General features: G+C 36.1%; 1 protein-coding gene across 1 annotated transcript in view; it reads right to left on the bottom strand.

The window, feature by feature from the left end:
• Window positions 1–20178, bottom strand: part of LOC127832286 (UDP-xylose and UDP-N-acetylglucosamine transporter-like) — a 34558-nt gene that overhangs the window by 4789 nt on the left and 9591 nt on the right. The window contains exons 4-10 of the mRNA XM_052357689.1: window positions 19759–19861; window positions 11689–11738; window positions 11136–11220; window positions 8718–8763; window positions 4153–4262; window positions 1569–1644; window positions 245–314 (exon numbers count right to left, since the gene is read on the bottom strand). Of these exons, the coding sequence (XP_052213649.1) occupies window positions 245–314; window positions 1569–1644; window positions 4153–4262; window positions 8718–8763; window positions 11136–11220; window positions 11689–11738; window positions 19759–19861 (540 nt within the window). The remainder of the gene's footprint in view (window positions 1–244; window positions 315–1568; window positions 1645–4152; window positions 4263–8717; window positions 8764–11135; window positions 11221–11688; window positions 11739–19758; window positions 19862–20178) is intronic.

The following is a 20178-nucleotide window of genomic DNA, read 5'->3' as shown; positions in this document are numbered from 1 at the left end:
ATATATGGTCAATGATATATGGTCAATGGATGGTGAATTTATGTTTGTGTGCAGTTATCCTCCTTTGTGTCTAATTAATCAGATAACTGACATACAAAAAATAGTAAACACTGAAATTATTGCACAATGTTATATATCTTCAAGTAAGTCCCAATTTTTAATTTAAATACAGTCAAATCATTAATTATTGATTGAATGTTCCAACTCAAACAAAATCTTTAAAAATACAACAAGTGAAGGATACTGAGTTATGGTATTTGCAGCCAGGAACACCCACATCTTTGGCACAGACATAAACATCAATGACATTGGCTCTGAAATACAAACAACAAGTTTTAAAAACAGCTTAAACACGTTACATAAATAACGCTAAGAGCAGAACATTATTTTTGTAATAATTATATATTTTGATTGTCTATAATGAGAGCTAATATTAAGGTGCATACAATAACCACTGAATCATGACAAACATGTTAAAAACATTAATAATGCACATAATCAAACAGTTAAACTAAAGCCTTTTTAAATTATTTCACTGACAAATATCCATAAGCATATCTTATATTATGAAAGAATTGTAACTTGATTAACTATTTAATAAAATATTTTTACTTAGCCAAATCATCCATCAGTATTACTTACATACATGCTTTGGAGTTTTAAACTGAATGGACAAAATAGTAATGGACTTGATAAATCGTGCCTTATTTGCATTTGTCAACAATGATAGTTTTCAACGTGTTATTTATACTTAGATCTCCAGGCCAAGTTACTCAACAGCCTAAATTTTTGGATCAAGTATCTATGTAAAATAATTGCTTACCATTTAATCTATGTGTTCATTGAAGACCAAATAAAATTCTCAATTTTGTATGTCTCATTAACAACTAAATTTCACTGACTGTAAGCTGAACTTGCAATTTAAGTTTTCAACAACCAGACCCGGGCCGTAACACTTCATATTCTATCATTGCAAGAGGTATTACAAACAAAATCTACTTTACCTTACTTATATAAGGCAATCATACATCAACTTTCCCTTCCCTGACTTATGAAAGGCATTCACACACAAAATCTACCTTACCTAACTTATTAAAGGCAATCACACACCAAATCATCCTTAACTGACTTATTAAAGGCAATCACACACCAAATCTACCTTACCTGACTTATTTGAGACAATCACACACCAAATCTACCTTACCTTACTTATTAAAGACAATCACACACCAAATCTACCTTACCTAACTTATTAAAGGCAATCACACACCAAATCTACCTTACCTAACTTATTAAAGGCAGTTGCACACCAAATCTACCTTACCAAACTTATTAAAGGCAGTTGCACACCAAATCTACCATACCTAACTAATTTATGAAAGGCAATCACACACCAAATCATCCTTGCCTGACTTATTTAAGGCAATCACACATCAAATCATAATTGCAAGACTTAGTAAAGGCAAATGTACATACAATCAAACTAACCTGACTTATTTAAGGCAATTACACTCCAAATCTACCTTACTTGACTACGTAAAGGCAATCTCACACCATATCTACCTTACCTGACTTGTTAAAAGCAATCACAGCATTGTAGATATCATGGGATACCAGAAGGAAGCCTGGCAGGGGAAGGGCGTGCTGAAATATAATAAATATACATTTTTATAAAAATTCATACTGAATGATAGAGCAATACATTAGTAGACTCAGATTAAATGCCTCTTTAATGGTACTGATGTTAAAGATAAAACTCCAAATTAAAAAAACTTAAATAAAATGCCATTTTTGGAAAATGTAAGAGCAATAACATTCCATAAAGGCAAATCACTCTCATGATTTGCATTATCTGATTCAGGGTGATGATCACAGTTTTATTCATTAGTGTGTGTTTGTTTTATACTTGTGTGTGTTGTCTGTTACATTTGTGTTGTGTCTCACAGTTTTGCAATTGGTTCCTTGCTAACAATTGACCAGTCACCAAATTATTGATCGCTCCGCCCACATAGTCTTGTGGTCTAGTGATTAGAAAACTCTGACAAGCAGATCGCAATGATAGCGGATTAGGCGAGTGAAATACTATATTTGTTATGATGTATCACACTAAACTAAACTGTTTTGTAAAACTTTAATACAATCATAAATGCTTTAGAGAGAAAAGGCGTAATCAAAATAAATGAGAAAACGACAGACTGACTATTTGAAACGTTTCATATACATTATTATTATTATAGGGTGTTGAAAAAAAATTCGTTGCAACATGAGCTGTCTCCATCGGAAGACATATGCCCCTGAAAAACGCTTTTCTCAAAACCTAAATGCAGATTTCAAAATCTAAACGCAGACCCTAAATTCAAGGTCAAGGGGGTCAAAATTTGTGTGCGTATGGAAAGGCCTTGTCCATATACACATGCTTACCAAATATGAAGGTTACATTCGAAACCTAAACGCAAAAGTGTGTTTGAAAGAAAGACAGACAGACAGATCTGTGATCAATATATGCCCTCCTTCGGGGGGCATATAAATGAGCATTAATTTCATATTTATTTTGAACTTGTATTAAACAGCCTTATAGTGAATCTGGTGGCTATTCATATATAATTATTTTTTTGAAAATAATTTTATTAAATGCAAATGACATCTATACATTTGTATCATAATTGGTTTTTTGTTTATTAAAAATGTTTAGATTTTAGTTTCATTGTGTTATTTTTAAAAAGACACTGATTCTTTTTATTTAGATATAAAATTAATTTTGATTGTAACCATAATTTAATATAGGCCTAATTTCGTGGTTTCATTGACAGATAATCTGATATGCATTTTATTTCATGTATTTTTAATGTGAACCAGTTACATTTCACTATCGAAAAATGAAATGTTGGTATAACGGTGCTGTTCATGAACGTTCGAATGGAATATATTAAGCATATTATGCATTGGTTTATTTATAACAAGATGGACCTTATTATAAGCCGTACATTTTACACTTGAAGTCGCTAAAGCTGGCTAAGCCGCATTGAAATCACCTTTTTATTATTTTTACTTTAGTTAAAACAATATTTAAGTTTACAATTTATAATGATTTCCCTTGTTTATGATCCACAGAAAAAAAGTATAATTGTAAATCATTCAAGTAATATATATTTTTTTGTCTTTCTTGTGTACAGTACCTAACAATGCCTTAATGTTCCTTCATTCTGAGATCCACGCAACATGCTGTCATTTATTAATTATCGACAATTACACTGAGATTTTTAATAAGCACGTGTGGCAATTATTATGTTGCCCAAACTGCTTAATATTATTGTGCATCAAATGGTTTAACACGTGTTATATTATAGAACACACAACTGTTGTGGTCAAACTATTTATTGTGTTTGTTTTCTCATTACTTGTTCATATGTTCAAGAAATAAAGGTAAAATAATGACCTTTTATGAAGTATGTATACCACCTACAATTTTGAATAATGATCAAACAGTAATGATCAGGCATTTGATATCAAATCTGTGTAAACTCTTAAAAATTAGGCTCATTCCATATGTACGACACGCTTTGTTTGTCGGACAAAATGGTGGCCAGAAAAGTGTTGCTGAGGGGTGTGTGAAAAATCGATATCTGATTGGCTAATCGGAAAAATTGATTGACAGGTGGCGACTGGTTAATTTAAGACCATATAACATTAAAAGCTTCCCTCCTGCTGGAGCAGCTGATGTTTATCATTTTGTACATTTGAAAACAATCAATAACAAGAGCACCGCATAACGGGTGCCAACGCTTGGCTGTGGGTGCAGTTTTTTAATAAATGAAAGCGTGTCAGATGTGACCTTTACCTTTGACCTAGTGACCCAAAAATGGGTGTGGCATGTAGAACTCATCAAGGTGCATCTACATATGAAATTTCAAAGTTGCATGTGAAAGCACTTTGATTTTAGAGCCTATGTTAAGGTTTTATCATGATGCGGACAGCAGATGCCGGACAGCGAGCTGGCTATGACAATACCTCGGTTTTCTCCGAAAACAGTCAAGCTAAAAATGAAAATCCCCATGGGCATTTCTAAGGCAATAAATGTTACTTATATTTAATGACAATTAACAATTGTACTGTTAAACACAAGGGATTCAATTATGTGGGAATACTCCTTACATTGTAGAAGAGGGACTCGTTGGGGTGTTTGCCATGCTGTTGGTATACTGACTCCTGGTACAGACCCATACGAGCCGTCATTACGAGGGAAAACACCAACAGAGCCACTCCTGCATGAGAAAATCAACAATCTTTGTTAGACATTTATGATTTTTTTTAAAATAATTTTACAGGCTAGCAAATTATTCCTTCAAGATGATCTTTTTTTCTACTGCCTATTCACATGTTTGAATCTGTATTTTGTGACAATTTTTTTAAACTATATTGTTTGTTGAGATTATTTAATTTAACATTATAAGAGTTACAAACAAAAGGAAAAAATATATAAAAAACGGATATTTATAAGTAAAAATGTTGTAAAGACTTCATTATTGATGTATAACTTTTAAACAAGAAGGCCAAGATGGCGCTAGTTGGCTCACCTGAGAGGAGTCGGTTCATTCAATCTTTACCTAATGGCAAACATGACCTAAATATTGACCAGACAAACATCCTGGTCAAGTTTCATCATTATTGAACCAAAACTCTGGCGTAGGGAGTGTTTTTGTTTTTGTAAGATTTGAAATGGTGACCTATATTTTGAGTTAACCCCCCTTACCAAACATCAAACTTTGCTTTAAAGGATTTTGTATAATATAATGAAAATTTGGACAACCTAAGGGCAATAATTATGGCATTAATTATGTGATTTTGCTCATCATCAAACTTGACTGAGATCTTTCAGCAACTTTGATAAAGAATGCTTGAGAAATGTGAATGCTAGAGTGTTTACAAACCAAATGTGGACTGACAGACAGCGGACAAAGACCAATCCTAAAACCTCACCTGAGCAATCAGGTGAGCTAAAAAGTGTGTTTCACCGATCTGAGCCATTTTCCAACTTGTCCAAGAAATCAATAAAACCAATGTATTTACTAAGTTTCACAATGATTAGGCAAAAAATGTGACATCTATAGTGTTCGATCACAAGGTTTCTCTCTATATAGTCACATAAGAAAAACTGCCCTACCCCCCTGGCAGCCATGTTTATTGACCCATCGTTAATGTTTGGTAACTGTTTGGTTACCGTTGGGAATTTCTTACACAGTAATGCGCTGGACGGTCGTGATACTCCGCCCTGCATGAATAAATACTCACAATATGCTAAATAATTTTAATTTTAAAAAGGTAACAAATGAATCTTCTTCAAATTTGTATATACTAGTACTCTAATTCAATGCATTAAATACTTGAAACTTCTATGTTTTTTTTGCCATTCTGATATTTTTATTCATTTTGTCCTTAATTAAAAAAGAGATTTTAAACATTTATTATGAATAAATCTGAAGGAAAAGCGGCTCAATAGACAAGTGTTTTGATTGGCTGTTCAGAAAATGTGTAAACATGTATGTCGAAGTACAAATTGTACTTTGACGTACAAACATATACGTTGAAGTGTTTTTTATATTTGTATGTCGACATACAATTGTTGTACTTCGACGTACATTTCTCTTTTTACCTAGTAGGTCTTCTTGATAATGATTTGCAAACTCATCTGAGATACATATCACCATGTATTTTCACCGATCTGGACCATTTTCGAACTCGTGCAACATATCAATAAAACCAATGTTTTGATTTACTTTCATGATGATTGGGCAAAAATTGTGACTTCTAGAGTATTTACAAGTTTTCTCCCAAAGCCATATAAGGAAAACAGCCACTGGCGGCCATGTTTTTCAATGGACCGGAACCAATTTTGAACTCAACCAACATATCATTAAGACAGACATATAGACAGAGTTACATGAAGATTGGGCATTAAATGTGACTTCTACAGTGTTTACAAGCTTTTTCTTTTTTTTTTACCTAGTGACCTAGTTTTTGACCCAGCATGACCCAGTTTCAAACTCGATCGAGATATCATTGGGACAAATCTTCTGACCAAGTTTCATGAAGATTGGACAATAAATGTGGCCTCTAGAGTGTTTACGAACAAATGTGGACGGACGGACGACGGACACAGACCAGTCACAAAAGCTTAAAACAAGAGCTGTCACCATAGGATGGCATATGCCCCCTATAAACGCTTTGATAGAAGTTATAGCATTTTTCGAAACCTAAACGCAGATTTCCAAACCTAAACGCAGACCCTAAGTTCAAGGTCAAGGTCACAGGGGTCAAAATTAGTGTGCGCATGGAAAGGCCTTGTCTGTATAAACATGCATATCAAATATGAAGGTTATATCTCAAGGGACATAGAAGTTATGAGCATTTTTCAAAACCTATACGCAGATTTCGAAACCTAAACGCGGACCCTAAATTCAAGGTGAAGGTCACAGGGGTAAAAAATTGTGTGCGTATGGAAAGGCCTTGTCCATATACACATGCATACCAAATATGAAGGTTATATCTCAAGGGACATAGAAGTTATGAGCATTTTTCGAAACCTAAACGCAGATTTTGAAACCTAAACGCGGATCCTAAGTTCAAGGTCAAGGTCACAGGGGTTAAAAAAATTGTGTGCGTATGGAAAGGCCTTGTCCATATACACATGCATACCAAATATGAAGGTTATATCTCAAGGGACATAGAAGTTATGAGCATTTTTTGAAACTTAAACACAGATTTCGTAAACTTAACGCGGACCCTAAGTTCAACGTCAAGGTCACAGGGGTTACAAATTGTATGCGTATGAAAAGGCCTTGTCCATATACACATGCATACCAAATATGAAGGTTATATCTCAAGGGACATAGAAGTTATGATCATTTTTCAAAACCTAAACGCAGATTTCGAAACCTAAATGCGGACCCTTAGTTCAAGGTCAAGGTCACAAGGGGAAAAAAATGTGTGCATATGGAAAGGCCTTGTCCATATACACATGCATTCCAAATATGAAGGTTATATCTCAAGGGACATAGAAGTTATGAGCATTTTTCAAAACCTAAACGCAGATTTTGAAACCTTATAACGCGGACCCTATTTCAAGGTCAAGGTCACAGGGGTAAAAAATTGTGTGCGTATGGAAAGGCCTTGTCCATATACACATGCATACCAAATATGAAGGTTATATCTCAAGGGACATAGAAGTTATGAGCATTTTTCGAAACCTAAATGCAGATTTCGAAACCTAAACGCGGACCCTTAGTTCAAGGTCAAGGTCACAGGGATTAAAAATTGTGTGCATAAGGAATGGCCTTGTCCATATACACATGCATACCAAATATGAAGGTTAAATCTCAAGGAGAAGTTATGAGCATTTTTCGAAACCTAAATGCAAAGTGTGAAGGAAAGACGGACAGACGGACAGACAGACAGACGGAAGGACAGACAGTATGATCACTATATGCCCCCTTTTCTTCGAAAGGGGGCATAAAAACGTTCAACCTTGAATAACAATTAACACATAAATGAAACACAACTACACTGTATTATTATGAAAACATTAATAATCAAAGGGGAATAACTACTGTAAACTTATATGCAATATTTAGAAGAGTTGTCTCACATGTTACATGACCTCAATTCATGATTGTTTGCAAGCCTTTTTTGCTATATAAATATAAAAAAAATGCCATGCCCCCTGGCAACCATGTTTTTCAACAGACCAGAACCATTTTCAAACTTAACTCACGAATCTAGGAAGCAAAAGTTCTGACCAAATTTCATGAAAATTGGGCAAAAAATGTGACTTCTAGAGTGTTGACATGTTTTCACTATATACATATAGAGAAAAATGCCCCGCCCACTGGCGACCATGTTTTTTCATCTATCAAAACCGTATTCAAAATCGTCCAAGAAATCAATTAAACCAATGTTTTGACCAACTTTCATGATGATTGGGCAAAATTTGTGACTTCCAGAGTGTTTACAAGGTTTCTCTATAGCCAAATAAGGAAAACTGCCCCACCCACTGGCGGCCATGTTTTTCAACGGACCAGAAACACTTTTGAACTCAACCAACATACATTAAGGCAAACATTTTGACAAAGTTACATGAAGATTGGGCAGGAAATGTGACTTCTACAGTGTTTACAAGTTTTTTCTTTTTTTTTACCTAGTGACCTAGTTTTTGACCCGGCACAACCCAGTTTCGAACTCGACTGAGATTTCATTGGGACAATTAAAGCTCCTGACCAAGTTTCATGAAGATCGGACAATAAATGTGGCCTCTAGAGTGTTTACGAACAAATGTTAACGGACGGACATACAACGGACAAAGACCGGTCACAAAAGCTCACCTGAGCAATCAGGTGAGCTAAAAATAGATGTTTTCATTCCTCCAGTAAAATGTTTCACAACTTACCCATTGAATATTTCACATCTTACCCATTTAATGTTTCACAACTTACCAATTGAATGTCACATCTTACCTATTAAATGTTTCACAACTTACCCATTGTTGAATGTTTCACATCTTAACCATTGAATGTTTCACATCTTACATATTAAATGTTTCACATCTTACATATTAAATGTTTCACAACTTACCCATTGAATGTTTCACAACTTACCCATTGAATTTTTCACATCTTACCCATTGAATGTTTCACAACTTACCCATTGAATGTTTCACAACTTACCCATTGAATAGCTGTACAAGTCAAAAAGCTTGTCCTTTTCATCAGGCTGGAAAACCAAAACAGCTATTAATATTTGTCAGAAAAATATAAGTATATAACTGTAAATAACAAAGATAATACAAAATATCAAACTTTGTCTGAAAAACACACCAGTACAATATGCACATGACAAAATTGGAAAAAAATTGTTTCAGACTTCCGAATTTTTGTTGAAGTTATGATATTTGCGGAGAAACAGTAAAACTGAACATTTTCTATGCTCGAAAATCTCCAGTATATGCACCTTTTGATGATTTAAAAACCTGAAAACTAAAATGCGTTACAAATGCAAAAAAAATAATGATTTCGAGAGTTCTGTTGTAAAGTTATATTTTGTGACAGTACAAGAATTGCTTATATTAAGTATAAAATACAACAATCACTATATGGGCCCATATGGACGAACCATTTAAGTGTTAGACTTTTATTCCAAGGGTAAGTGGTTCAAGCCCAGTTGAGACTTTTTCTCCTAGGGTCAGTAGATTGAGCCCAGTTGAGGTTACTTTTTTTTCTTAGTTAATTTGTCCTTGATTTTTAATGACAGTAATTTATAACAGTTCAAATGTTTACATTTATCAATTTAAAGCATTGAATGACAAACTTCAATACAGGTCAAAATCTGTGAAATGTCCATGTTAGGGTTAAATATCATATCTACAATCACTATCTGATTGTTTACATTTAATTGTTTCATTTATCACTATGTTATTTAAATTCTTTTCTAAACAAGAGGACCAATATGGCCCTAGTTCGCTTACCTGAGAGGAGTCGGTTCATTCAATCTTTACCAAACGTCAAACTTGACCTAGATATTGACCAGACAAGCATCCTGGTCAAGATTCATCATTATTGAACCAAAACTCTGGCATATGGAGTGTTTTTGTTTTTGAAAGATTTGACCTGGTGACCTATATTTTGAGTTGACCCCCCCTTACCAAACATCAAACTTTGCTTACAAAAATAAATATTATGACCAAGATTCATAAAATCTGAAACAAAATTGTGACCTCTAGAGTGTTTACAAGGATTTTGTATAATATAATTAAAATCTAAGGGCAATAATTATGGCATTAATTATGTGATATAAAACCAATCTTTGTACCAAGTTTCATGATGATTGGGCAAAAATTGTGACTTCTAGAGTGTTCACAAGCTTTTTTTACTATATTAATATAAGAAAACTGCCCCCCCCCCCCCCCGGCTGCCATGTTATTCAACTGACCATACCATTTTCGAACTCAACTCTTATATCAAGGAAACAAATGTTCTGACCAAATTTCATGTAAATTGGGCCAAAAATGTTACTTCTAGAGTGTTCACATGTTTTCACTATATACATATAGAGAAAAATGCCCCGCCCACTGGCGGCCATGTTTTTTCACCGATCTGGACCATTTTTGAACTCGTCCGAGATATCAATAAAACCAATGTTTTGACCAATTTTCATGATGATTGGGCAAAAATTGTGACTTCTAGAGTGTTTACAAGGTTTCTCTATAGCCAAATAAGGAAAACTGCCCCACCCCCGGCGGCCATGTTTTTCAACGGACCGGAACCACTTTTAAACTCGACTAACATATTATTAAGGCAAACATTTTGACAAAGTTACATGAAGATTGGGCATAAAATGTGACTTCTACAGTGTTTACAAGGTTTTTCTTTTTTTTTGACCTAGTGACCTAGTTTTTGACCCAGCATGACTCAGTTTCGAACTTGATCGAGATATCATTGGCGCACATTTTCTGACCAAGTTCATGAAGATCGGACATGAAATGTGGCCTCTAGAGTGTTTACAAACCAAATGTGGACTACGGACGGACGGATGGACGGACGGACGGAAGACTGACAAAGACCGGTCACAAAAGCTCACCTGAGCAATCAGGTGAGCTAAAAACAATTCTAATATGTCAGACCGAAAAACAGACAGAAAGACGACCATTATAACAGTATACAAAACATTACAGTGCATCATGGGGTTTAATGAGCTAATGTTCCCCTTCCTAACTGATTTCTGTGTATTAAATAAGCATAACCTTAACCCAGAAATCAAAATAAACAATGCTCAGCTTTCTTAACTAAATGTATCTTGTTCAGTGAAAATTGGGCAAAATAAATTTGCGTAAAGTGTCGTCCCAGATTAGCCTGTGCAGTCTGCACAGGCTAAACAGGGATGACACTTCACGCTTAAACTAGATTTCCGGTAAAAAAGGACTTCCTTTAAACGAAAAACACCATTTAAGCGGAAAGTGTTGATCCTGATTAGCCTGTGCAGACTGCACAGGCTAATCTTGGACAACACTTTACGCACATGCATTTTGCCCAATTTTCACAGAACAAGACACAAATGTGTGTGTACTTCACTAAAACAGCTGTACTCACATGCTCAAAGGTGGCAGAGGCATAGGTGCACAAGCAGATCCCTAGGGTGATCATAATCACTGACAAATACTTGGCCAGTGGATAGCTGAAACCAGTGTTAACAGAGTGTCTTAAGGCTCATTGAACATACAAAGAGATGTTTAAGAGTAATAAATCAAGCGCCTAGCCTCTTGAACCATGTTAGGCCTGTTGCAATTCTGTTAATTCTTTTTAAATCCAATGACAACATTATGTCATTACTAGAAGAATTCAAGTGACTAAATCCCCCAAAATAATAGTGCACTGTCGGGTATTAACGACCTGCTTGCATATACACATGCAACATTCTAGATAACATTGTCTACTCCTCACAAACATAAGTATTTCAAGCATAGTTAATAGTACATTCATGTATGTAAAAGTCTTTGGTTACATCAAGGTACTCTAATTTGTAACCACTACAGATGAATCTCCCCCTATTAAGTGATGAATTTTAACCCAACAAGCATACTTAAATATAATTTTCCTACTTTCAACTTTTTTTATTGCTTTAATATTTCAGAGTTAGTGTTACCTTTTCTTCAATATTATCACTCCAAGTAATAAACTTGCCAACAGAGATCCCTGAAAAATACAACAATCACAAGGGTGGAAACATTGGTTTGCAGAGCATATTCTCAAATGAGACATACAAAAAAAAACCAGAAAAAGTGAAGGAAGGTTAACTCACTGCCAACTTAACAAGAAACCGTTGGAGACGTGTGATGCTCCCCAAAGGTTTTTTTTGTCACAATATTGCACTATAAATTCAGATAAAAGGAAACATCTCGAGGGCACAGTAGTTTGGGGACAAGAATTTTTTTATAGAAAATTTCAAAAGGCCATAACTTTGTGAAAAATCATCCGACCAGAACCCGCTGATAATATGCACATCTCCTCTTGGTAGTGAAGCTTTCCATAAAGTTTCATTGAATTCCGGTCATTAGTTGCTGAGAAATAGCCTGGACAAGAATTGCACTATATGTACAGTTAATGTTAAATTTCAAAGGGCCATAACTCTGTGAAAAATCATCCGACCAGAACTGGCTGATTATATGCATATCTCCTCTTGGTAGTGAAGCTTCCCATAAAGTTTCATTGAATTCCGGTCATTAATTGCTGATAAATAGCCCAGACAAAAAATTGTGCACAGACGGACGGACACACGGACGGACAGACAAAGCGTCGACTTTATGCTCCCCCCAAAATTTGTTGGAGGAGCATAAAAACAAGACAGCCTAAAAGGCCAAAAGTCGCTCACCTGAGATTCAAAGGAACTGACCTGTTCTGTGCAGCCCAAGATGTCATTAGAACAAAATGTTCTTACCAACTATCATGACTAGTGGACACCCTGGCAGCCACGTTTTTCAACAGACCAGAACCATTTTCATACACATCCAAAATATAATTCAAACAAATATTCTGACAAAGTTTCATGAACATACACAAGTCCATATAAGGAAAAATGCCCCTCCCCCTGGTGGCCATGTTTCCCCTCGTGGCCATGTTTTTCAAGCAACTTGAACCATTTTCGAATTTGTCCAAGATATCATTGGGACAAATCTTCTGACCACGTTTCATGATGTTCGGACAATAAATATGGCTTCTAGAGTGTTAACAAGGTTTTACTATAGCTTTATTAGGAAAAATGCCACGCCCCTTTGGCAGCCATGTTCTTCTTCCAAACGAAACCATTTTCGAACTCAGTCAAGATATCATTGAGATAAAACCTCTGACCAAGTTTCATGATGATCTGACAATAAATGTGGCCTCTAGAGTGTTAATAAGGTTTTACAAAGTAATATATAGCAATATTAGGAAAAATGCTCTGCCCCCTGGTGGCCATGTTTTTAAAGCAACTGAAACCATTTTCAAACTCATCCAAGATACCATTGGGACAAATCTTCTGACCAAGTTTAATGAAGATCGGAAAATAAATGTTGCCTCTTGAGTGTTAAAAAGGTTTTATTATAGCCATATAAGGAAAAATGCCCCGCCCCCTGGTGGCCATGTTTTAAAAGCAACCAACATCATTTTGCAAACTTGTTCAAGATATTATTGGGATGAATCTTCTGATCAAGTTTCATGAAGATCGGACAATAAATGTGGTTGAAAAAGTTTCATGAAGATCTGACAATAAATGTGGCCTCTATAGTATTAACAAGTTTTTACTATAGCCATATAAGGAAAAATGCCCCGCCCCTTGGCAGCCATGTTTTTAAAACAAACATAACCTTTTTCGAACTCATCCAAGATAGCATTATGACCAATTTTCTGACCAAATTTCATGAAGATTGGACAATAAATGTAGCCTCTAGAGTGTTCACAAGGTTTTACTAAAGCCATATATAGCCATATAAGGAACAAGAGGGCCATGATGGCCCTGTATCGCTCCACTGCTGAAAAAAGGCTGAAACAAATATTCTCTGCATGTGCAAATACTTAAATATAGGCCCTATTTAAGCACATGTACACTTTTGTGACCCCCTGGGCTTGGTCAAATATAACCCCAGGGGCATAATTTGAGCAAACTTTGTAGAGGACTACTATATCTCACTACATGTACATAAAAAATATGGTAGCCCTAGGTCCTAGAGCTAAGGACAAGAATATTTTAACAGTTTTCACAAAATAATTAAGATATAAGCGTATATAATGTTCAATTTTGTGACCCGCGGGTCTGGGTCAAATTTGACCCAAAGGGCATAATTTGAAAAAACTTGGTAGAGGACTATAAGATGTCACTACATACCAAATTTGGTAGCTCTAGGCCCAATGGTTATGGACAGAAAGATTTGAAAAGTTTTTACAAAATAGACCCTATATAAGCCTATGATCAATTTTGTGACCCCGGGGCAGGGTCAAATTTGACCCCAGGGGCATAATTTGAAGAAATTCGGTAGAGAACTATAAGATGTCTCTACATACTAAATTTATTAGCCCTAGGCCAAATGGTTATGGACGAGCAGATTTTGAAAGTTTTCACAAAATAGGCCTTATATAAGCATATGTTCAATTTTGTGACCCCGGGGCAGGGTCAAATTTGACCCCAGGGGCATAATTTGAAGAAATTTGGTAGAGGACTATTACATGTCTCTTCATACCAAATTTGATAGCCCTAGGCCCAATGGTTATGGACAAGAGGTTTTTGAAAGTTTTCACAAAATAGTAGGGATGGCAAAATTATTCGAATAATCGAATATTCGATTGAATGGTCAGCATTCGAATAATAAAAATGATATTCGCATATTCGCATTTTTTTTCCAAACGTAATTTCACCAATATTTAATGAACTACGAACCGGTTACTAAAAAGCAACCGAAATCACTTGGGAGTAACATGTTTGACGTGACGTTCTTCGTGTCAAACTGTTAACGCGGCCCATATCAGTGTTGATTGCGCAATGCAATATACACGCTCTAAGAAAGGCCCCGACTGTTGTTTGCCAATGGGGTGCCAATTCATGGTTTCAATAGACTGGCAAATAATAATTAAGTTTTGTGATCACAGTATGTACAGCCATTAAAATGTGTGAATAACTCAAATCGCGCAATGCAATATACTAACTATAAGAAAGGGCCCGAACTGTTGTTTGTCAATAAGGTACCAATTAAGGGGTTCAATTTACTTGCGAATAATAATTTAGTTTTTGTGATCACAGGTTGAACAGACATTTAAATATGTAAATTACTCAAAAGTAACAGATGATATAAATTAAACAATCATCAAGGAATCATAATTCAAATCTGAAAATGCCACCAGCCCCTTCTGCAGTATGGAATACTTTACATGGTCTGTGGATAAGAAGACCGCAACGTGTAATGTGTGTAAACTTATCTTTACATATGCGCGGTCTGCTACAAATCTGTGGAATCATTAAAAAAATATAATTCTATGACACGATGTTTTTCATTTTATTTGTGCCCGATTACGGTATCGGTCATAGTAATAGTCGACAGCGATACAATTATTCGATAGCAACGTTAATAAACAGCCTCTTATTTAGCAAACGGATATAACTTACAAATCAATGGAAATAAATACATAACAAGGTAAAATCAATCCAGCCGTTTTATGCGAATATTTGAATATTCGATTGAATGAATTTGCGAACATTCAAATACCGATATTGGTATTCGATGCCATCCCTACAAAATAGGCCTTATATAAGCATGTGTTCAATTTTGTGACCCCCAGGGCAGGGTCAAATTTGACCTCAGGGGCATTATTTGAAGAAATTTGGTAGAGAACTATTAGATGTCTCTACATACCTAATTTGATAGACCTAGGCCCAATGGTTATGGACAAGCAGATTTTGAAAGTTTTCACAAAATAGGCCTTATATAAGCATATGTTCAATTTTGTTACCCCCAGGGCAGGGTCAAATTTGACCCCAAGGGCATAATTTGAAGAAATTTGGTAGAGGACTATTAGATGTCTCTACATATCAAATTTGATAGACCTAGACCCAATGGTTATGGACGAGAAGATTTTGAAAGTTTTCACAAAATAGGCCTTATATAAGCATATGTTCAATTTTGTGACCCCCGGGGCAGGGTAAAATTTGACCCCAGGGGCATAATTTAAAGAAATTTGGTAGAGGACTATAAGATGTCTCTACATACCAAATTTGATAGCCCTAGGCCCAATGATTATGGATGAGAAGATTTTGAAAGTTTTCACAAAATAGGCCTTATATAAGCATATGTTCAATTTTGTGACCCCTGGGGAAGGGTCAAATTTGACCCCAGGGGCATAATTTGAAGAAATTTGGTAGAGGACTATAAGATGTCTCTACATAACAAATTTGATAGCCCTAGGCCCAATGGTTATGGACGAGAGGTTTTTGAAAGTTTTCACAAAATAGGCCTTATATAAGCATATGTTCAATTTTGTGACCCCCAGGGCAGGGTCAAATTTGACCCCAGCGGGCATAATTTGAAGAAATTTGGTAGAGGACTACAGGGCTTAACACTAACTTTTTTTTCAACTAGCCCATTCGGGCTTGTAAATGCAGAACCTACTAGCCCTGACCAATATTTCATGTGCCCTGACCCAAGTATAGCAAAACCTTTATATTTAAATCATTCAACTTGTATTTTCTTGTGCGTAGAGATGCGCAATTATGATTCAATAATTCTTATTAGCTTGCCTTACTAATGCTAATGAATTCAATATTCATCTACTTAAGACATCTATTTGTAATCTTCACGCCATTTCGGGATAAAATTTTTTTTTTTTCCCCTCATACTTTCTCTTACTTTCCTCCTTCCCTTTTCTTTTCTTATCTGAGGAACCCCCATCCCCACCCGTAAAGCCAAACCTTTTTTTACATAGATTGCCGCGGTAACCATCTGACAACAAATGGTAAGTGAATCTTAGGTTTCGCAAAATAACGTGTTACGGTAGTCGTAACAGTTGTACATGGTTAACTCTCTACTAAAAGCTGGGATCGACCATTAATATTAGTTTTGCTAATTGAATTGCGTAAAAAAGATTGTCAAAACACTTCTAATGGATCAAACAAATTACAATTATTTAAAATTGATAAATAACTAATAATTTTATAGTAACTTTGTGTTAATGTTGAGTTGCCTTCATCCACCTCGGACCATCCTGGGCGATCCCGGCTTTTAGATTATAACGTATTTTTATCGAGAAAACACGTCACTACGAGGAAACCAATCAAAAACCGCATCTAGCAGAATTCCGTTTAAAAATAGGTACTGAAGTGTTTTACAAGGAAAACTGCCGGGGATTTTCTGAATTATCGGCCTCTTTTTGATTGCAATCAGGGGGTTCCAAATCTATTTTGAGATACGATCCGTTTGTTGTCTCCGACTTCAATCTGGGATTTAATTGTCATCTGATCGTACTGTATTAAGATTGTTGCATCTTTTAAAAGCTTATTTAAAATGCAGTTTATTGATATAGAACACATAATCCCTCCCATAATACACACGACCGGTCGGGCATGTTCCTGGAACATTGGCTAGCCTGGACCTAGGTTCAGGCAGTGAAAGTCGTTTGGACGTGCCTTAGTGTTAAGCCCTGGACTATTAGATGTCTCTATATACCAAATTTGATAGACCTAGGCCCAATGGTTATGGACGAGCAGAATTTGAAGTTTTCACAAAATAGGCCTTATATAAGCAGATGTTCAATTTTGTGACCCCCGAGGCAGGGTCAAATTTGACCCCAGGGGCATAATTTGAAGAAATTTGGTAGAGGACTATAAGATGTATCTACATACCAAATTTGATAGCCCTAGGCCCAATGGTTATGGATGAGAAGATTTTGAAAGTTTTCACAAAATAGGCCCTATATAAGTATATGTTCAATTTTGTGACCCCTGGGGAAGGGTCAAATTTGACCCCAGGAGCATAATTTGAAGAAATTTGGTAGAGGACTATAAGATGTCTCTACATACCAAATTTGATAGCCCTAGGCCCAATGGTTACAGACGAGAAGATTTTGAAAGTTTTCACAAAATAGGCCTTATATAAGCATATGTTCAATTTTGTGACCCCTGGGGCAGGGTCAAATTTGACCCCAGGGGCATAATTTGAAGAAATTTGGTAGAGGACTATTAGATGTCTCTACATACCAAATTTGATAGCCCTAGGCCCAATGATTATGGACGAGAAGATTTTGAATGTTTTCACAAAATAGGCCTTATATAAGCAAATTTTCATTTTTGTGACCCCCGGGGCAGGGTCAAATTTGACCCCAGGGGCATAATTTGAACAAATTTGAAAGAGGTTCACCCCAGGAACATTCCTGTGAAATTTCATCAGAATTGGACCAGTAGTTTAGGAGAAGAGGATGTTTAAGGAAAAGTTAACGCAAGCACGCAAGCACAGACGCACGCAGGACGGACCATGACATAAGCCCCGCGGCCAGTGGAGCTAAAAATGTCCCGCCCCCTGATGGCCATGTTTTTAAAGCAACCAAAACCATTTTCGAACTCATCCAAGATATCATTGGGACAAATCTTCTGACCAAGTTTCATGAAGATCAGAAAATAAATGTAACCTCTAGTGTTAACAAGGTTTTACTAGTCTGTATATAGGGAAAAATGCCTTGCCCCTTGGCGGCCATGTTTTTCAACCAACTGGCATCATTTTTGAACTCGTACTACATTACGATCGGAAAATAAATGTGGCCTCTAGAGTGTTAACACGGTTTTTCTATAGCCATAACAGGAAAAATGCCCCACCCCCTGATGGCCATGTTTTTAAAGCAACCAACATCATTTTCGAACAAGATATTATTGGGATGAATCTTCTGACCAAGTTTCATGAAAATCGGACAATAAATGTGGCCTCTAGAGTGTTAACAAGGTTTTACAATAGCCATATAAGGAAAAATGCCCCGCCCATTGGCAGCCATGTTTTTCAAGCAAACGTAACCAGTTTCGAACTCATCCAAGATATTATTGAGACCAATGTTCTGACCAAATTTAATGAAGATTGGACAATAAATGTTGCCTCTAGAGTGTTAACAAGGCAAATGTTGACGCCGCACAGCGCACAATGGACAAAAGGCGATCACATTGTGTTCAGGTGTGCTAAAGAGACGCTAAACAACCAAACAAGCAAAAACTAGAGTTTTGTCACAGACATGACAAATACCCTCACATGCCTGATTGACATAGAATATTTTGCATGTCGTCTTCACAAAAAACAGCGGACACCATGCTCAATTTGTAAAACGAAAAACGAACTAAGTGACCCCTTGACCTAGTTTTTGACCCAGAAAGGCCCACGTTCTAACTTGGCCTTAAGATCATCTCCATAAAACTTCTGACCAAGTTTGGTGAAGATCGGATGAAAACTACTTGAATTAGAGAGCGGACAACATGCTGAATGTTTAAAACGCACTTAGTGACCCCTTGACCTAGTTTTTTACCAGGCAAGGCCCATGTTTGAAATTGGCCTTAAGATCATCTAGATACAACTTCTGACCAAGTTTGGTGAAGATCAGATGAAAACTACTTGAATTAGCGTGTGGACAACATGCTGAATGTTAAAAACGCACTAAGTGACCCCGTGACCTTGTTTTTGACCTGGCAAGGCCCATGTTCGAACTTGGCCAAGACATCATGTAGATACAACTTCTGACCAAATTTGGTGAAGATAGGATGAAAACTACTTGAATTAGAGAGCGGACACTTAATACGGACCGACAGACAGACCAACAGACCAACAGACCGACCGACCGACAGACAAGTTCATTCCTATATACCCCCGAAAACTACGTTCGTGGGGGTATAATAATTTCATACTTCATGGCCCATAATAAACAACCACCTCTTTATAATAAAGAATACCAATATTCATACAAGGTTTAGCATGTAGATTTTTTATGGCATATTTGATATGCACAAAACAAACAAATAAGTTGCTGCTTTATATAGCAACTCGCAAAACACACTCTTTCGAATAGATAATGCTTTAAGTTTATGCAGGATGTCACTACCATGCAAGATTTTGATTTCATTTTTCCAATCATTCTTCAGTGACCAAATAACAGTTGGTAATAAAGAATGCAAGGGATGGATTTAAATTTCATCAATTTCGTAAATTAGATATGACCATCTTACAGCTCTGAAGATGATGTGCAGGGTGATGGGGATGTTGTACCGGAAGGACATGTTGTTTATCACCTGGATCACGAAGAACATGGACACCATCACCGCATACACTCTGCAATGTATCCATGGTAACAGGTTCAACACAAGAGCTTTGTCACAACCAAGATAAATAAAGCATGGCAATAAACCATGCTATGTCAGCTTTGCTGTGAGGTTAGGTAGGGATGAAAATTTAGGTGCTCTCAATCTGAGATTGGTAGCGTCAAATGAGGCATAAGCAACAATTGAAATTCTGATTTCCAGAGTTTACAATACGGATATGTTTGACGTTCATCAAATAAAGCTTATAATTTTTAAGAAATGTAAGTAAAATGACAATATTCAACCATGTTAAACAAGAGATTGCCAAGCAATATGGTCCCCTACCAG

This window comes from Dreissena polymorpha, chromosome 5 (assembly GCF_020536995.1).
Source record: "Dreissena polymorpha isolate Duluth1 chromosome 5, UMN_Dpol_1.0, whole genome shotgun sequence".
NCBI lineage: Eukaryota > Metazoa > Mollusca > Bivalvia > Myida > Dreissenidae > Dreissena > Dreissena polymorpha.
This window is presented reverse-complemented; position numbering and strand designations above follow the sequence as displayed.